The sequence below is a fragment of the Falco naumanni genome, chromosome 7 (assembly GCF_017639655.2).
Source record: "Falco naumanni isolate bFalNau1 chromosome 7, bFalNau1.pat, whole genome shotgun sequence".
NCBI lineage: Eukaryota > Metazoa > Chordata > Aves > Falconiformes > Falconidae > Falco > Falco naumanni.
This window is the reverse complement of record NC_054060.1, coordinates 26,190,590-26,210,541: the sequence shown is the minus strand read 5'-3', so window position 1 is coordinate 26,210,541 and position 19,952 is coordinate 26,190,590. Positions and strand designations below refer to the sequence as shown.

Genomic DNA, 19,952 nt, shown 5'->3' with positions numbered 1-19,952 from the left:
CCGTTTGGTGTCCTTGGATAAACCAAACGGTTGCTGCCCTCTTGCAGGACTGTATGCCCTGTGCCATCCTCCTGATGTCATTAGGATATGATTGTACCAACAGTTTATGCAAGTTTCAGTCAAGTATATTTATAACCTCATTAAAAGAATAAAGAAAACGTTTTCTCTGTAAAACTACATCACCGAGTGTTTGTTACAGTGCTCCTCTTGGATCCCTTGTTGATGACTCCAACCCTCGATAAAGCACGGCAGGCAGAAATGGTCTTGAGCTGCGTAGAGTATTGTTGATTACTAAGGTCATTCTGTTTGTCCTTTTGTGTTTGAGCATGTTAACAGCCTTCTAGCATGTGTTTGATCTTCCCAAAATGGTACTGGAAATCCATATGAGCTCATCGGGGGTCTCGGAGGGTCACACTCTTAGCCTTGTGGGAGCAAGGAAGGAAGGCTTGCTTTCTTATAGTATATGGCCTTGTAAATGATGCTTGCTTTCTACTGTGGTATCTGTACTGCACATGCAATACAGCACTGCAGATGCATAATAAATCTGTTTTAAAGGGCTGTAGACAGAAAAATACCTTTTTTGGAGCTCCAGGTAACTTGACTTCCCTGTTTCCAACTTGTTTGGAGCCCTTTTGTCTCCACACTGCAGGTAGTAGTGGTTGGCACACAAGACAGCTCATTGTCCTTTCCACAAGTATTGCAAGAAATATATATTTGTTGAATTTTTGCACATTTTATGAATCACGTGTAACTGCTTTATATCATGCAGTACCACAAAGCAGTCCTTTATTAAAAACAAACAAACAAAACAAACAACAAAAAACCAAAAAGCAAACAAACAAAAAAACCCAAACCTGCGTAATTAATGATAGCTTGTGCCAGGTCAAGGAGGCTATAGTAAGGAAAATAGCATGAAAAACATTGTACGTTTATATTTAAGAACAACTTACGAGTTAGGCAGGCTAAATATATGCGTCATTGCTGTCTCCTTTCTGGGTGTCTTGATGAAGCACTTTCAATCAGTTTACCAGATGCGTGTTTTGTTATTATCCTGACTTCCAAGCATCGCTTGCTTTGAACATCTGAAGACAAAGGCAGCTAATTAACAAATGAAATCAGCAAGCTGTGTAGTCCCAGCAGCTGAAAAAAGATTTTATAGCAAATATAGTCTGTGATCCTGCTCTTCTGTTTGTCTGTGTCTCCCGGAGCCCAGGTGAGGGTTGCAGGAGATGGCCCGTGTTTCCTGCTCTCGGTGTGATGCCTCCAGTGCTTTGCGATTCAGCATCGCAAGGATATTAACAGCATCTGCCACACTTCTGTGCACCTTCCACACCAACATCCCTGACCCTCGTGGTGCAATTCATGGGGCATTGAGATTAGACCCATTTTGAACATCTTATGTTCAAAACCAGGGTTTTCTGTTTGTTTCAGAGCTTAGGGATGTGTGAAGGGAATTCTTCCAATACAGTGTTTAGCATGCCTGTGCCATCTGGGTTTTGGAAACTGTTTGGTTCAATTCAAAGATTAAAGACTGAAAAATTGAACCTAATGGTGGCATAAACCTCTCTGGAAAACATACTTCTGTAATTATTTTCATTTTGATTAATAGACTAACTATATAGCAATACCCATGATTTCAGTTTAATTTAAAGAATGATTAGTCAGTTAACTCTTCATAATTTGATCAACCCAAAATAAAAAAAAAATTAAGGTTTTTTTTTATTTAGCTCTTGTAGAGCACTTCAGAAATTCATCTTGATGAGCTTCCTAATGCTAAATCTTTCTCCACTACAGTAAGGTCTCCCTGTCTCTTCAGTGATTTCCTCTCTTTCCTCATCCCAGGTTAATTTCTGTGCAGTATCTGAAGTCCAGGGCTTCCCTCCTAGACGGCTGAGTCCCCAACTATTCCAGTGCTGCTAGGGAAGAGCAAACACCCACAGATACTTACACGCATGCATAGAGCTTTAAGGAGTTTTTTTAAAGTCTATTTGGAAATTTGAATATTGATTAGTAACAATTCAATTAGATATTGAAACCAGACTTCTGGAGAGCTTTCATGAGTGGTCATGAATGCCATGGAGATCAGGTGTCTTTAAAACAGCTTTCCTAAAGGCAATGCATTTGGCAGTTGCATGCCTCCGTTGTAATAACTCTGCAGGAGACCTCAGCAGTATTCTAAAAAGACGCATACTTTGTATTATGTTTGCAGCTCTTGTGCTGCCTGGGCAAAATGCGGCCTTACATAACAATCCAGTAAAATATTTCTCTGACCCTGCCCAGTAGCGGGGCAGGCAGTTGAGCCTTCAGTGAAGTCTCACAATTGCAAGCATTATTTTGTCTCCTATTAGCGCTGCTTCTTTTGCTTTGATGCAGCTGTCGAGATCTTTCCGGCACTGCCGATGGAAACATCAGTCAAGTTCTGCAGCGCAAGTTTTCTACTAATTGACCGTTATGAAATGCTTTGGCAGAGGGCTTGCTGCATTTGCATTCCCGACTTAAATTTCTTTGAGGTTTCCTTATATTCTTAGCAAAATCCACCCTGGGTCATAGTTCAGTGCCGTGCAGAAAGAGGGTGCCTGGTTCTACCTGTTGTAGAGGAGCACCGGTGTCAGAGGGGTGCTGCATGGGCCTGCTGCGAGGGGGCAGAATGCACAAGCGAGTGACGGCGTCACAGCGCGTGGTATCGTGGAATAATTTACGTCGGAAAGGACCTCTTGTCCAGCCCCCTGCTCAAACCAGGGCCAGCTTCACCAAAAAGGTCAGATTGCTCAGGGCTGTGTCCAGTCAGGCTTTGAATGTCTCCGAGGGTGACAGCCCGCGGCCTCTCTCAGCACTTGTCCCATTGCGTGGGGACATTTGTTTTCACTTGTAATGAGGAGGAATTTCTCTTGGTGCAAGTTATACCTATCGGCTCTTGGTCTTTTACTGTGCACTTTGAAGAGTTTGCCTTCATCTTCTCTGTAACTTCCTGGTAGTCGGTTGAAGGTAGAGATTAGGTCTTCCTTTATCTTACCTTCTCCAGGCTAGCCAAACACAGCTTGCCCAGCCTCTGCCTGTACGGCACCTGCTCCATCCCTCCAGTCATCTCGGTGGCCTCCTCTGCACTTGCTCCAGTATGTCCATGGCTTGACCTGACAGATTGCTCAGGATGCTGTCTCACAGATATGGGGCAGAGGAGAAGGACCGTTTCCCTGGACCTGCTGGCCATACTCTTGCTGTTGCAGCCTGAGATGTGTTGGCCACCTCCTTTTCAGCTTCATCACCAGGACCTCCAAGGCTTCTTCTGCGAAGCTGTTTTCTGGCCAGTCAGCCTCAGCCTACCTCATGTCAGGGTGTTAATTGCCACTGTACCTTGGCAGCAGGCCTCACAGTCGCCTTAACTGCTGGTTTTAGGCTTTAAATGTTTTATTGTGTCTAGTCTTGAGTAATTCAAAGCATCAAAATGAAGCTAAGTCAAAACTTGGACTTATTGCGTATTTCACCTGAGAGGATACAAGAGGATGCACCTTCATCTAAGGGTGGGAGATTTGGTGAGTGGTCCTCGGCTCAGTGTTGGAGGCTCTTGGCTGCCAGTCATCCTCATTTGTGGTCTGGGGATGTGCTTTAATAAGCAGACCCTGGAAAGCATTCATGTGTGAAATGTTCCGTTTTTCATCAAAATACAGAGAACAGGTGTTTTGCCCTAGAAATTGAAGCAAGCTAATTTCCTCCTTTTTATTTTCTAGTGCATGAGTAGAAGATGTAACGTTTTGGCAATCTCATCCCTTTTCAAATGCTACTGCGATTTAAAATAACCTTTGAAACAAAAATGAAACCTCATTAGAAAATGCCATCCTAATTTGGAGCAACAGTTTCATAATTTGTTTCTGTGATATTAAATTAAATGTTTTGTAGAGTAGAACGAAGGTAACATTTACGTTAAATCCATGCACCATTACAAGGTATTATTGCTTGAATTATTCCAAATTTTAGAACATGTTTTGTTTCTAATTAATCCAGAGACTCTCAGACTTTACCCTTGTTATGCAAATCAAAACGTAAGCATCTAAAGAATATTTTTTTAAGTGCAAACTGCTTTTCAATGTGGATGTTTCTATTCAGTTTGTTAATGAGGGGCTTGCTTCAATAATCGCACATGCCTCTGCCTCACCTTCAGTTTTTAAACACTGTCAAACCCCTGGATTGTTCAAGAACTGCTGCGCTGATGGTCCCTTTCACACATTATGCTGTGGTGGTTGCAGTGGTGTTCGAGTGGTACTTGGGGAAAGGACATAGCAGTAAAATGCAGGGGATGCTTTCCCCACACCAGCTGTCCTTGTTTCCAACACCTTTGAAAAGGGACTAAAGCGTGTGAGCACCTTGGAGTGTGACGGCATTCCCTTTGACACCAGTAGGCATGCTAAGATTTGAGCACCTCATTCTGCATTTCTCTGAATCATGGCTCAAATAAATCTGATCGATTGCCACTTGGGTAGTTACTTACACAAGGCTTTGCAAAAATAGGGTTAAATTTGTGGACAAGCAGTTAATTAAGCACTACTTATCTATATTCTGTTTTTAAGGAAGAAGCACTGCTGATAAGGTTCTGAAATTATTTCAGTCGAGGCTGAGTTGCGCATGGGAATGTGGTGTTGCTGGGTGCTTGCAGATCAGATCGGTACATGTTTAATTAGGCAAATTGTTCCTGCTCTCTGTGGGTAACTTTTGGAGCCTGTGTTGTAACTTTTGGAGCCAAACTTGGACGTTACCTTTGAAATGTAGGGGCTGGATTTAAAGAAGCAAACTCCCCTTGGCTGCCAGCCCTCCAGGCAGTGCAACTTCTCCCTGAAGTTCACCAGAGAATTCCTTACCAGTCATTTGGAAGCTGAGTGTCTTACTTACTGAGTACATACTTGTACTTAGTAAACATAGCCATTGTTTTTCTTGTTTTGTTTCTTCCCCACTCACCCCCCCCTTTCTTTGATGTACTTGTTCCTTCAGAGAAAGCTCATAATAAACAATAGTAACAGCCTGCAAACAGGAATCTACTTGTTCCTGATGGAATAAAGCCCAAATAAATTAGTTAGGTGTACTTACATTCCAAAGGCTATCATTGTTTCTTCCTTATGTAAGATGAGTGAATTCTGTTGTGGGGGTCTATTTTTCTTTGAGCTGATGCACTGGGATTAATTATACGATATCTGTATTTTAATCAAGAGAAGTGTGTTCTAAAGCCTGTGATAAATTTACCTGCCTGAAGTTAAATGCATGTAACTAAAATAAGGGAATATGCATTAAGTTACTGTATTAAATTGCTGCTTTAAAGGAAAACAGCTACATGCACGTGATCTGTGTTCTAGTGGATCCTACCATTAGAATGCAAATTAGTCGGTCTATTTATTTCCAAAGCTTTATAAACTATTTTGTCTAAAAGACATTTAAATTAAAATCACAGATAAGAAGCAAGCAGTAAAGATGAAAACGAAATGAAACCTAAGTATTAGTTGAAACGTAACAGAAATGTGATTGGCATGATCATACATGACAACATATGTATTGATTGTTACATCTAGAAGCCCGAGTTGTAAATGAAGAGCCAGTTTTGGTAGGTGCTGTGCAAATGAAAACAAACTCTAAAACTGATTTTTGCTTCAAAAGACATAAAATGCACGTTTGTGGTTTTTAAAGCTGTATTGCCTGTATTTTGCTGTTGATTTGTGTGCAGGGCAATGCTTGTGCTTCCCAGCGCAGAACTGCCATAGAGTCAGCTGAAGCCTGACTTTATCTCAGTTGTTCTTTCTGTTTTTCCAGATCTGGATGATCCAATAGTAACAGTCCACCAGAGCATCGGGGAAGCAAAAGAGCAGTTTTACTATGAGAGAACGGTGTTTCTCAGGTGCGTCGCCAACTCCAACCCGCCTGTTCGGTACAGCTGGCGGCGCGGCCAAGAGGTGCTGCTGCAAGGGTCTGATAAAGGAGTGGAGATCTATGAGCCCTTCTTTACCCAGGTAGGAATGAAAGAACAGTATTTTTGTCCTTCCTTAGGCCACTTGCACCAGATTGTTTGTAACTGGATCTGCCTGCATTTATCCCCGCTGAGTTTGTGGTGTGGGTGAGTGGGCATGCCCTGCAGATAACGACACCCTGCCACAAATGCCCCTGTGTGTTATTATGAAACTTTCTAATATAAAATAATGTCTTTTCTTTTTTTTTTTTTTTTTTTTAAAGTTACGAAATAGGAAATTATGGGAAGATGCACAGTGAGTGCTATCTATCTGCAGGATCCCGTCTGAAGTCCTTTTGCTTGGGCACTGCAAGCCCATACCTCTGATTTGACTGCTATTTCCTAATCTTCGCCAATACAATACAAAGTGATTCTGCACAGGAGTTACAGCCTAAAAAGCTTTTCAAGAAGGCTAAACTCTATGGCAACTCCATGTGTTGTGTTTTTTTATGTGATTTTTTTTTGTTGTTATTATTCTGCCTTTCATTTCTTTGAATATAAGTTTTTGTTACAGAATTACACACTTAAAAGATGAGGGTGGCAAAAATGGAAAGGAATGCTTTTTTAAGTCTTCTGACTCTCGCTCACAGCCATGAAGGCAGACTGGGCCATCAAAAGAGTCTGTCAGATTAGATTAGATTAATTTATTGTTGGGACATTTTACAGTCTCAGAGTAAAAAAGTTGACATATCCTATTGTCTGTGGACAAAAATGTGTGATGGTGTCTGCCAAAAAAAAAAAAAAAAAAAAAGAAAGGAAAAAGGAGAAAAAATTGGTTTGGCAAATCTCAAGCAATAATGAGTAAAGACAGAAGTGCAAACTGCCTGGTAATTTGGTCTTCATAGCAGAAAGCAACCTGCAACTTTCATAAATAATTTTCAGCTAATGGTTTGAGAGCACCTTCAATTTTTCTTTTTATTGTACTTGACAGCTTTATATTGCTACCATGGCTTGGTATTTTACTGAGAAACATGTAGCCCGGAACCTTGCAGAGATGAGAATTAGATTACATAGTCAAGTCATTGGTCTTCTAAATGTGATGAGATTATTTTTAATTTAACATGTACGGACACAGTTTAGCAAATCTGTGGCTTGTTTCCTTGGACTCAAGTGTGTAAACTGAATTTTTTAGATTTTTTAATTAAAAAGTGAGAGACTTTCTTGATGTGGGACTTTTTGATTTATATTTCTATATGGAAATGTGGATGATTACCTTCCCTATCATCTAATAAGAATTTATCTAACAAAATGTGTCACATGAAAGTAGATTCAATATATATATATATATATATATATATATAATTTTTTTCTAGGTTACTAGGAGCATTCTTCCTAGAATGTCAGTCTGGGCTGAGTTAATGAATAAATCAGGTTGTTATGTTGATAGTTGAAAGCTTATCCATAACCTTTTTACATTTATTGGAGGTCAACTTGAATTAGTGTATCTTGTCTGTGTGCCTACAAGATCTGATATGTGTTTATAAGAGAAGATACAATTGAAGGTTCAAAAGTCTTAAACACCTACTGCAGATCTCTGAATAATTGGTTCAGCTCATGATAAGATAACAAACAGTAGGAGCTGATGTGAAGAGGGATACAGGGGATTTGATTTCAGAGCATCAAGAGATACAAATTTAAGGTGGCATTTTTTTGTTGAGTGCTTCGAAGGCAGGTTATCAATCTGAAAATGACATGAAATCTAAATGAAAACAAGTCGGAACACAATTAAATTTTGTCACGTGTTTTACCCCCAAAAAAGTTTTTCTTACCAGTGTTTTCCTTGTTTTATTAAATCATAAAGGTAGCTGGGAAACTGGGCATATCCAGCTAAATTCTTGAACTTTGAACAGGTTTTTTCAATGAATACGGTAAAGTCAGTTACTTATTTTAGCTGCCTTGGGGAAAGAAATTTAACAAACGTACACATTCTCATCTGTTGGGAGTGTTTGAAATACTAAACTTTTCAAAACAAAAATCTTGATGCAGAATTTTTTTCCTAAGAGTTGCATCATCCTCATTGCACATTGTAATTGCACAGCCTGAGTACAAGATTAAATATACTGTATTTACAATAATTACACAATTAGGCACAATTAGACTAATTATCCAAACCAATGAAGAAAATATATCAATTTTTATAAATCTTTGCATTCTGGGGGCATGATCCAGAATTCCCATTGTGAGTTTAACTTGGAGTCCAGCGCTGAAAATTGAATTCATAGGATGTAGCTGCTCTGTGTTCCCAGAACTCAGTGACTTTGGTCGCTGTGTTCTTGCTAACTTGGATCGGGCATTTCTGTAGCCCGGATAAACCTCTTCTGAAAGGAGGGTGTTTAGCTTTGGGAGCAGCCTTTCAAAGGCTTGGTCTTGCAAACACTAAATCAGCATGTGCTTCATTTTAATCACATCGTTTCTGTGGGACTGATTACACATACAAAGCACTTCAGTTCCAATACTCCAAACATCTACCAAGCTTGATTTCAATGACTGTTTCTTTTCTTGTCTGGTGAGCCATTATAATTTTTTTTTTTTTTTTTTTTTTTTTTTTTTGCTAGTTCTGTACATGCATTTTCACCGAGTACCATGTTTTTGCTTATATCAGCCTGGGCAGTTGTTGCACATGATATTGTTAAAAAAAAGAACAAAAAAGAAGATACGTTGCTCAAGCTGTGGTAATGTTAAAAGTCGTTCAACTTTAACTGGACACTGATAATGGATGTTTTCCAAAGTTTGCTCTTGTGATGCTTTGTGCGCCTGTTCAGAGTGCCTGCCTCTCTGGGCTGGGCTTCTGCCTTAGCCTTGTCTAAGCATAATGCATTTTTAGCTTATCACCGTCAACACAGGCAAAGACTTAAAAGCAAGCAACTGGGGGAGGAGATTGAAAGCCCGAGGAAGTTTGTTATTTTAATGCTAGAATGAATAATGTGCAGGCTTTAGTACATATAGATTTATTTGATGTTTTTGCAGCCCTCCACTCTGTTGCGTCCTCCTGCCTGACACCCCGCCGTGTTTTGCTGTGCTCCCCATGCTTTCTTCCTCCCTGCGCTGCCCCATGACATCTCTGCGTGCTCAGGATTTTGCGTTTAACTCGCCTTTCGGCTTTTTGTTACTTTTGTTCCTAACAAGGCTGTAAGGTTTTACATTCATATTTCAGCAACTTACTTTTTCTCCTGAGCTTCTGGTTCTGCGGTGCCCATTTCACATAGTACTGCAGCAGAAATCTCACATTTGTGAGTTTTCTTTTGATTGTGTTTGAAGGAACTCCTTCATTTCATACCCTGTTCAGGTCCCTGCTCCATCATTTACACTGCTGGCTAAAAATAAAATCCATCAGCAGCTCATTTTCAAAGGAAAACAGCAGGATTTCTGTACCTTGTGATTTTTTTCATCATGTAGATTGTACCTTAAGATATATTATCCTGAATAATGCTGTGGCTTGCAAGACTCTGTCAAACCAATTTCTCCCTTACTGCTCTTTCCTTTTACCTTCAATATATAAGTGGGGCTATGGTTTTAGGTTGTGCCAGCTGCCTTTCTTTCAGATAATTAAGTAAAAGATGTTTTCTGGACAGCTTCAACATCTGCTTCTAATGAGCCACCTCTGCGTCTTGCCTTTGCCTCTTGAAAGCCGGTCTCAGTGTTTCCTGCATCCCTGCTTGTTCCTCTGCCTCGGTCCCTTCCTAACACTCTCTCTTGCACGCGCAGGGAGAAACAAAGATCCTGAAGCTGAAGAACCTCCGACCTCAGGACTACGCGAATTACAGCTGCATCGCCTCGGTGAGGAATGTCTGCAGCATCCCTGACAAGATGGTGTCCTTCCGACTCTCTAATAAAACAGGTGGGCTTCCAGCAGCGACCCTCCACAGCCGTTGGATGTCCCCACAGTCATTCATGTTTCGGTGGTTTCTCTTGCTTGAAGCGTTTGCATACAGCAGTAAGAGCTGTTCAGGAGCCAGTCGGAGGAGACATTTTCAGGTGCTTTCTTTTTTCTCACCAAAGTTAGGATTTGAAGAGTTGTGATTTGTTGCTCTCAATTTATCGCTCTCTAGGGTTTGTATCAAGTTTCACATTTCCCCCCAGTGTCAGGGAGGTTCATTGTTACAGGTAAACTTCAGAGAAGGTACTGCAGTGAGGTAAGAGGAAGGGGCACATCAGTCAAGGCTGGGCATAAAGTAAAACCAAATACTCAAATACATCAATTACATCTCTCAAAGCTTTGCTGAAAGCTAATTATTTTTGGGCAACATCATATTTTAGGAAAAAACCCCAACCTTTTCATATTCTTATATTGATTTCAATGATTGATTGTATATGATTGATTTCATGTATTCTTACATTGATTTAAACATCATTTCTTACATTGATTTATACAAAAATGTTTTCTTTCAGATTTAATTGGTTCAAATGAAAATATTCAAGCAGCTGTGTTGAATGCTTTGCAGGAGGATAACTAGCCATTTAGCCATAGTCTCTGACCAAGCTGTCTCCACGTTATGGCATTTTCTGTGCATTTGCTCTTCTGGTTGGATTTGCCCCTGACCAAGCTAACAGTCAGTTGTATATCTCCCTCTCTTTGTGGCTGTATCACTGCTCTTTATCTTGAGAGCCTCCTGCCAGTGGTTGATCACAAGAAGTGGAATTGGGAGTGCTGGTTTCCAGGAGGATGGAAATTACAGATTTAAATTCTCCTAAAGGCTCTGTGTCCAGGATGTGCAGAGGAGGTGTCTGAAACGGTTTATAAACCTGATGCCAAAGAGTAAAGTTCTCAGCTTAGATTTCTAAATAATTAGAAATTTCAGAGAAGTGTTTTCTGGAGAGCAGTTCTGCAACAAATTTTGTAACAATTGAAGACTTCAGGTTAGATTACGTTGGGTTATGCCTTAATAGCGTATGCCTCAGGGCACTGAAAGCAGATTGCAAGTGAACAAAACAGTTGAGTCATTAATGTGCTGAGGTTGGCTAAAATGAACTATGAATTGTATTTGCACTCGCACATTTCACGCTATTTCTGTCCACACAGCTTTATTCCAAGGAGTTGCCTTCAGCTTTTTCTGAATTTCTGATTTGACAGCAGGGACTTAAGAACTGTGGTGTGTACCATTACTGTACACAACCAACTGCAAAGCAAATTCAGACCTCAGATTTAAAGCTGCCACTGGCAGTAGAATAATTACAGTCAGTTCCGAAAGTTATCTGGCAAAATTATTTGGAAGCCCTTAATTTACTCCCTCATTAATTTTGGCAGGAAAAGAAATATCATAATGTCAAGTTTGTCCCTCATTAGTTGCTCTGATTTCATACCAGAAGAGATACAAAAGCCTGTCGCCCACGGAGGGATGTAGCTGATAGTTGGGAGCATCTTTCCTCTCAGCACCGGTAATAACTCATCCACCTTTGTCCGTGAGAGCAGAGTATGAGAGTTGTTACTGCCCCCATTTGTCAGCACGATCGTTCTGCTGTGGGAGCCAGGACGGTCTCTGTTCATGTGGGACCTCGTCTGCAACAGAACTTTATTTGCGTTACAGTAACGGGGGAACATCTAATGGCATAAATATTCTGAACTGAGGACAGGTGATCGTGATCTAATTTTGCAAAAAGAACAAATTATTCCCACCTTATGAATGTCATCTTTATTTTGGGAGAAGGGTGTCTTGCTACATAAGGAGGAATTGCTCTTCTGGAGTAATTTCCAGAGTAAAGAAGCCTGAAGAATTGCAGGGATTGACACTGTCTCATGAAGAGCTGGTTGTGACCATCATCAAGGGCAAGATTAGATGATTAAATATGTAATTACTGCAGCCATTCATTACAGACAATGACTGATGTGTTGGTGACTCTGAGGCAGAAGTTTTCTCATTTGCTGTCACATCATCTGATAAAGAAGCTCTTCTGTGGGACTTCAGCTGGTGTAACTTCATAGAAGTTGTACAAATTGTAAATCCAGAATAATCCAGCATAAATCCCAAGTAATGAAAATCAGAGCCTGAACTTGGTACTCCGTTTCAGTATTGAGCACTCCTAGCCTGTCCACCTATTTTTAATTTAAAGCTGGAGACATGTACTGAAGATACCTACCTAATGGAAATAAAGGGGAGACAAACAGAAGTGTCTGTAAGGTGACAAACACGCACGATATTAACTGTAATTAGTGTGGCTACAAGTGAGTTTAAATTCAGCTGTAGATTGTGTGATCATAATGAAAAATTGCTTGCAGCTTGGCTATTCTGCATTTACCAGGTCTGTTAAGCATAACTGGTGTGAGAAGTTTTTGCTGAACTTGACTGTCACTGGTGAGAGCTGACCAAGGAGAATAGCTGAGGCTTTCAGCAGCTGTGGGTTTCCATCTCGTTCCAGCAGCGGTTTGGCTGCCTGGGTTCAGGCTTTTCTTGCAGGATGCAGGGACCGTTGCATGATTTGTCAGGCTGCCTTTGATTGATTGACTTGTGGGCAAAGTCAGGAAGGTTTTTGACTGCTGTGGATGTGCACTCCAGCTTGGGTTGCTCAGGGACATCAGCTGTCCCAGCAGCCAGATGGGGTTTGTGAGGGTTTGCGGACCATCTGCGTGGGGGGGGTTGCCATTCACCTTGGTTGATGGACACGGTGCGTGCACGGCGGCTGGGAAGCTGCTGTGCTGCAGGGAGCACCTTGGCTCCCTGCTGGCCCTGATTGATTGCCACCGCACACTGATGCGCAGCAGGACTGTGCATGCTGTAACGAGCGTTTTGTCACATGTAAGGAGCATTGGCAGATTGTGCTCGAGGAACTGTGCTCAGCAGATGTGGAAAAAACCCCCAATGTCACTATTCCTGTATGCCTGGAAATCCCTCCTGCTCTGACTGTATCCTGCTACAGCCCTGGCTTCTTCCTGCATCCGGGGCCACCGAGGTTCTCATGTATGATAGTCAAGTCACCCGTTGAACGTCTGCTTGACGATCTTGCAATATTGTTAGAGGGTACTGCGACAGAGGTGCGTGAACGCTCGTTTTTGACTATTTCTCCCAAGCACTCTCAAATCTCCCTGCCTTCCCTCACCGAGCGCTGTAGGTGGCTTGGGCACGAATGTAGACGCTTGTTCCAAGGAGAGCATTGCAGGTCCAGGTGCTCTGCTGCTGCTGTTCATGCCATGGAGTCTTTCATACATCTTTATTCCTTGGTACACACCTGGGTTGAGAGGCTAATTTGAGGAACACCAGGTGTGTCTTCGGATGAGTCGTTCAGGTTTCTGTTCAGTGCTGCCTGCCAGCTTGTCCCTGTGACCTTTTTGTTTTCTGTGCTCACTCTGTCTTGCTGATTATTTGGCTGTGTGTCATGGCATCGCCAAAGTAACGGTCCATTGCAGTGATAGAACCAATCCAAAGGCGTACTTCTCCTTGAATAATTAGAGGTGATTAAGCTGATGCCATCAGATGAACATGTATTCATCAGTATACTTTGGGCATGGTGCAGGTTTGAAGTGTTACACATAGGTGTAATTAGGAATGCTCACACCCCCTTCATTCAACAGCAGTGCATTAATTACATCTATTCTGCGTGGGTCTGAAGTTTGGACACACCGTGGTCTGCGGGAGTCAGAGTGCTTTGGCATCGTTTTTCAGACACACGGATTTCTTTGTTCCAGTGCAGACTAATTTAAAATACAAAAACCAGAGTGGATTTTGTAATGAGAGAAACTGAGAGCATCTCAGAAGCACGTGACTGTGCATATGCTGAAGCCCAAGATGACAATTAGCAGTAATATTGTACAGCAGCAGGTAGAGGCACTTGTTGAGCACAGACCCACTTTGTTTCTAAAGAAAGCTATTACTCTGCAAATTTATTATCTAAATAGATGATAAGTTTGAAGGGAAGCAGAAACACTGAAGTGATTCACCTGCTGGCAGATTTCTAGTGAGTGGCAGGAGCAGAAATAGAAGTCAAGATGTGAGGGAGAACAGCGACTAATTTTGCAACTCTTAATTTGTTTTTAGTAGACCGAGTCCCCTTAAAATCAGCACATAGATGTTAATTTGGGTAAGTTCATGAAAGCAGGAGTTGTAAAACCGAATGCAGCTGCTTTGCAACAAAATCAAGGGGTTATTTTGACAAAGGGGAGGAACCCTGACAATTTTTTCAGTGTGTGTGCTTGAATCCATGCTGTTGGAAGAGGAGCAGCTGTGAGGATGGGTGTCACACTGAGTCGTGACCTCCGTACTTTCTGTCTGCACTGCCCACTTTTGTTGTCTCACTATGTCCATGCTGTATTCAAGAAGAAATCAGACTGATCTGATTCTGGCTCCTACTCTACCCGTTGGGCTTTTCTTGGGGTTGCTACTGTCCTCTTTCTTCCCCAAGGCCTCGGAGAGATCTTGCATGGCACTTACATGTGTCTGTTCCCCATTGATGTTTTTCACCCTCTTACAGCTCTTAGTGTATTTATATTCCTGAAATCAGTGAAATTTTTCCTCCAGTCCTCACAGTTCAGAACTGCAAGAAGCACAGAAGACAGCTGGTAGCAAAGGCAGCTGCTGGGGTGGGGGAGCACAGTGGTACAGGTTGTGTCTTCTCATGGGCATAGCTCCCCGACAACTTTCTCATCTGTTTCCACTTACAAGTGTTTTGGAATCACCACCTTGATTCCTCTATTATACCTTCTCATCCTTTTGCCTTGTCTTTAGTAAGACCTTTGATATGACCTCCTATAATTTCCTTATAGCCAAACTTGTGAGATGCTAATGATTAGTGGGAAATTGACTGGACCTTTGGGCTTGAAGGGTGGCGTGATGGAGAACTGGTGGTCACTTGCTCATGTCATCCACTGGGGATCAAAACCAGGAACAATACTGTACAATGTCATTATTAACACCAAAACCATGGGACCCAGTGCACTTTTGGCGAGTTCCTAGATACCAGACTGGGAGCAGTGGTCAATACGGGGGTCTTGACCGGCTGGAGAGAAGGGCAGACAGGAGTGTTGTGAAATTAGCTGAGGGAAGTGCCATGTTCTGCCCCTGTGGAGAAGCAACCACCCAATGTACCAGTGCATGTTGGGGACAACTGGCTAGAAAGCAGCTTTGCAGAAAGGGAGCTGGATTGCCCTGAAGACAAGCTGAAGATGACCCAGCAATGTGCCCATGCCAAAAAGGCCAACAGCAAGCAGGGCTGTACTGGCAAGACTGCAGCCAGCAGGTGCAGGGCAGTGATCTGTCTCCTCTCTTCAGTGCTTGTGAGACTGCACTGGACTGCACTGTCCAGTTTGGGACTCCCTAGAACAAGAAAGACATGGATGGACCAGAGCAAGACCAGTGGAGGCCACAAAGATGATCTGGAGCTAGAGCAAGTGACGTGTGGGAGGAGGCTGAAGGAGCTGGGTTTGCTCACCTTGGGGGCGATGCTCAAACTTTGACTGGATGAAGCCTGAGCAATCTGATCTAATCAGCATTGCTTCAAGCAGGGCTCTGACCAAAGGCCTCCAGAGATCCCTGCTGATGGAGACCATTCTACAGCTCTGTGATTCATTAGAAGGCAAAACACTGGTGTGGAAGTGGTTGTTTGAATTCAGTAACGTCTTCTCTCCCCAGCATGTCATTGTCTATGTAAGAGCTGATGAAAGCCCTGAAGACCTATCGCCCTTGCCTTGGCCTGGACCATACGTTGGTCAGGAGATGCTTCTTTTTGAAGATGCTTAGCAGGAAAAAGCGCAGTCTCCTTTAGAAATACAGTGGTTATGGTATTTCAAGCATAATTCTGCTCTGTGTCAAACATTAATTGTTGACAGATGATATCAAAATCTGTCACTAGTTTGCATGTGACTCACCATTTAATCTTTAGAGCTGGGAACGGTAACTTTAGATACAACTAACTCTGAATCGCACATCTGAGTGCCCAGATCTAATAATAACATGAATGGATCCTTTTAAGTTTGTTGTTTCAAAGCATCAGAGAAAAGGCATTATATTTACCCGTAAAGCCACTGAAATTCTGGGCTTCCTATAATATTTCTTCTAGTATGATTGAGTAAAAGCAAATAAAACTTTTATCTTGATCTACAGAGCATTTTTAATGGCACAGATTAATGTGAAAATGTATATTAGCAGCCAGTTCAGACTGCTTAGTGTGGGTGATTATTAATATGTAATATTGAGGATGGGTTTTGGCAGCTTCCAACACAGAAATAATCCACAACAGTAACTTCTACCAAGAAAGATGAGTATTTCAATACGTGACTTTTCAGCTGCATGACATAGTTCATTCAGATCACAGCTGAAGCTGGCATTCTGTCTGGGGCATGTGGTGGGAAACAAATTGAAAGAGGCTTAATTCACTTTTAATCCCTCCATTATGCATTAGTCTGTCACGATAAACTTGCTTTGTTTCCCTTCATTTAGACAATACAGTGTTAAGAGAATTATCTCATTTCGAAAAAAAATATTTCTCTTAGCATCCCCTGGCATTCTCAGAGGGTGCGACAGCAAGATGTGATCCTGCATTAAAGAGACTTGAAATCCTCTTACAAGAAATACAGGCAGCTGTATACTCAGAGCCGAGTACTGAAGGTAGATGGTTTTAATGCTATAGCATAAGGCAATATTAGAAAATAAAGCTAGGAAGGACCCCAGGAGGTTGTCTACCCCATTCTGCATGGCAGACTGCACTAGATCTAAACCGTGTCCCACCAATGTCCCTTTAACCTGGCTGCCATCAGCAGAGGTGCCCCATGGTTGGCAGGCAGTCTGGCCCATCGCTCTGGTCCTGTCCACCACGGCATGAAGAAATTATCCTCTTCCCCTTTGTGGCAACATTTTCTGTATTTGTGGATGGTTACCTTGTCCCATCTCTTCTGCTGGATGACTTGCCTAGCTCCTTAATTTTTGCCTGTGAGTCATATCATCTCCACCTCAGCTGTTCCTGTTGACCTCCTCTGTCCACCTTCTCAGTGAGGTTCAGTGCTTCAGGGCATGTCGAGTACTCCACAGCACCCGACCTCATAACCACGGGGTTCAATGCAGGGCTTGTTCCATACATTTCCCAACTAAGTCCTTGTTTATGCATCACTGTATGATAACTCCCTTTTACCCAGCAGATATTGCTAATGTTGGCTTTGTGTCCAGATTACCATCCACCATCCCTGAGAGTCCTTTCTGCACAGCTCCTCGTTAGCCAGTCATTCCTAATCCACTAATGGTGTGGGCGATTGTTGCTGTTGCAAGACAGGATTTGTCTCACCTAACTAGCGGTCTGAAAGCTTAGGTGTCTGTAGTACGCCGGTTGTTCAGGGAGCATTGCACTCGGTGGAGAGAGGGAGAGAGATGGCTCTGAAGAGAAATTAATCCCGTCTATTTTTGGAGAGCAGGAATTGTGCTTTAGGGGTGCTTATATCTCATTGAGATACATGACCTCGGATTGCATGCCTGAGTTTCGGGTGGTTGAAATTAGCTGAGATGTTTTTAATCCTACATGTACAACCGTGCATCTAAACATAGTGATGAAGGGGACAGTTTCATGATTGGGTTAAGCTGATTTAATACTGCTCTGCTGCTAAAGGGAGGATCCTGCTTTCCCTTCATACCCTCTTGATAAAATGTCCACAGAATGAATAGTTCATACAGTGTGGGAGCTGTGAGCTATTGTAGTCATCTCCAGAGCGTAACCACCGAGGAAGTGCTCTGAATAGCAAACGTATCCGCCTCCCTTCCTCCCTGTTGGAGCTATCAATGCCACATCTGTGCGTGAACGGCAACACGAGCAAAGTGCGAGTCATCAAAGTGCTGCTGCTGCTGGATGAAAAGCAGCCAGGCAAATCGGGAATAAAGAGATGAGTCATCAAAGCTGCATCCCCATTGGTTAAAAAAAAAGAGGATTTCAGAAAAAGTTGGAGAAAGAAGAATAAAAAAAAAAGGCTATTGAGAATGGAGAGAGAGCACGGGGAGTGAGCTAAGGGTACCTGGGCTGGTGCTCCAAGCCAGCTCGTTCACATATACGTGAACATATAAAGACTGAGTCCAGGTGAAAATGGAACTTGTTAAATACAATCTTATACTTTGCTTTATTTCTTTCCTCTAACTCCCCTCTCTGCTTCCCTTGCAGCCTCATAATTGTCCAGTTTTGATTGTATGCCCAGACAAAATGTTCCTGCACATTACTCAACTTTTAAGCCTCTCTATTTTGGTGGCAGGCTCAGGGGAACCTGGAAAATATGAGGATTTTTTAATCTCTGACCAGGTAGCATATTCAGAATGAGCAGTTCCTGCTGCTACATGGGGGACACACACCCCCCAGTCTGAGGTTACAGCACTAATGGGTGGCTCTGGCAATGGTGGGGGGCAGCTGCCCTGGGTGGGGGGAGCCACCCCTTTGTGTTAGAACAGGTCTGGGTGCTGTTGCAAAGGTGAGAATTCACCCTGTGTGTCAGCATAAAGCTGAGCATATATTACTTCAGAAATGCCATGTATGAAGTCAAAAAGGGACACGTGCTTGAAAGAACGGGGATTTGAGAACTTTGCTTTTTCCTGTGCCCCTGGAAGCACTGGAATTTTAAAGACGATGAAAATTATATGGGAAAAAGTATATGTTAAAAAAATATTAAAAAAATGGTTAAGGTATATGGCAAACTTATCTGGTTTCTGTATCTAAACACAACATTTTTTAGAACTGGAAGTCGTTACAGCTGGAGTATTTTGGTGCTCTTCTGCACATGGATTGCATGTGGCACCTGAACGAGACACCACTGAAGTTAAGAGATCCACGTGACCCGTCACTGCTTGACAGTGACTTTACAAAAACATGTTTTTACAGTGATTTTACAATGATTGAGCACTGGCAAAGGCTGTCCAGAGAGGTGGAGTCTCCATCCTCAGAGACAGTCAAAAAACATCTGGACACAGCCCTGGGCAACGTGCAGTAGGGGACCCTGCTTGAGCAGCTGGTTGGACAGATGCCCTCTGGAAGTGCCTTCAACCTCAACCATCCTGTGATTCTGTGATGAATTCTGCTCCTAAGCCTGCAAAGAGCTCATGTTTAACTGTCTCTGCATAATTTTTCTCCCTTGGCTTTTTTGCCAACTCATTGCCAAGACAAAAAGTGAACTGCCCTGGGAAGCATTGCCCCTTTCCAGCAGAGTCCACAGCTAAGTTTGCATGTCCTGAGAGAGCAGATGAACTGCTGGCACATGTAGGTGCGTGTTTGCTTGATAATTTGCCCCACCGGATTATTTTATCCTGACTGGTTCAGTATGTGCTGGCATTTCTGCCTAGAAGAGTTTCTTTTGTCAGATCAACAAGTAGGACTGTCAGGTAACAGTCAGAAGATTACAGCTTTCTCAGTAGCAGCAGAGGGGGTAAAGCAGAGAGGATGGGTGTATAAAAATAATTTCCATTGGTATATTCAGTTTTGGGGGTTTTTTTTTTGGTGTGCTTTTTTGTTGTTGTGGGTTTTGGGTTTGGAGGCTTTTTTTGGGGGTGGTGGGTGGTGGTGGTGGTTTGGTTTTTTTAAGGACTATTGATGAAAAGAAAGGATCAACCATATTGCAGCATGCTGTGGCAGTGTGATCAATTTTTATTTTTAACCTCTAATTCAAAATCTGGACCTCAGCTGGGAATTATAATCTATTCTTTCTTGAACTTTACTGAGTAAATAAGTACAGAAATGATACTTCCAGCCTAGCAGGGACCTCAAATGTTCTCTGGTTTTGCTCTGACTTGAAAGGGACTATTCATAATGTGTATAGCTTGGAGTACATGCATTGTATTCCTGCAAGAAATCACGGCTGTAAATGAAACAGATGCATACACACAGTGAGACGTATATATGAAAGTATAATTCAATTATGTTCTGTCACTTCAGTTCTGCATATAAAATAATTCACAAAACAGGATGAAATAATGTCCTTTCATTTTTATTCATCATAGATGAGTGAGTTGTCAAGGACATGACTTTCTGCCTCTACTTTGATATTGCTATTAAAGTATTAGTTTTCTTTTGCATTTCCAGTAAT

General features: G+C 42.2%; 1 protein-coding gene across 1 annotated transcript in view; it reads left to right on the top strand.

The window, feature by feature from the left end:
- Nucleotides 1-19,952, top strand: part of MDGA2 (MAM domain containing glycosylphosphatidylinositol anchor 2) — a 393,582-nt gene that overhangs the window by 200,875 nt on the left and 172,755 nt on the right. The window contains exons 4-5 of the mRNA XM_040601984.1: nt 5,791-5,987; nt 9,689-9,821. Of these exons, the coding sequence (XP_040457918.1) occupies nt 5,791-5,987; nt 9,689-9,821 (330 nt within the window). The remainder of the gene's footprint in view (nt 1-5,790; nt 5,988-9,688; nt 9,822-19,952) is intronic.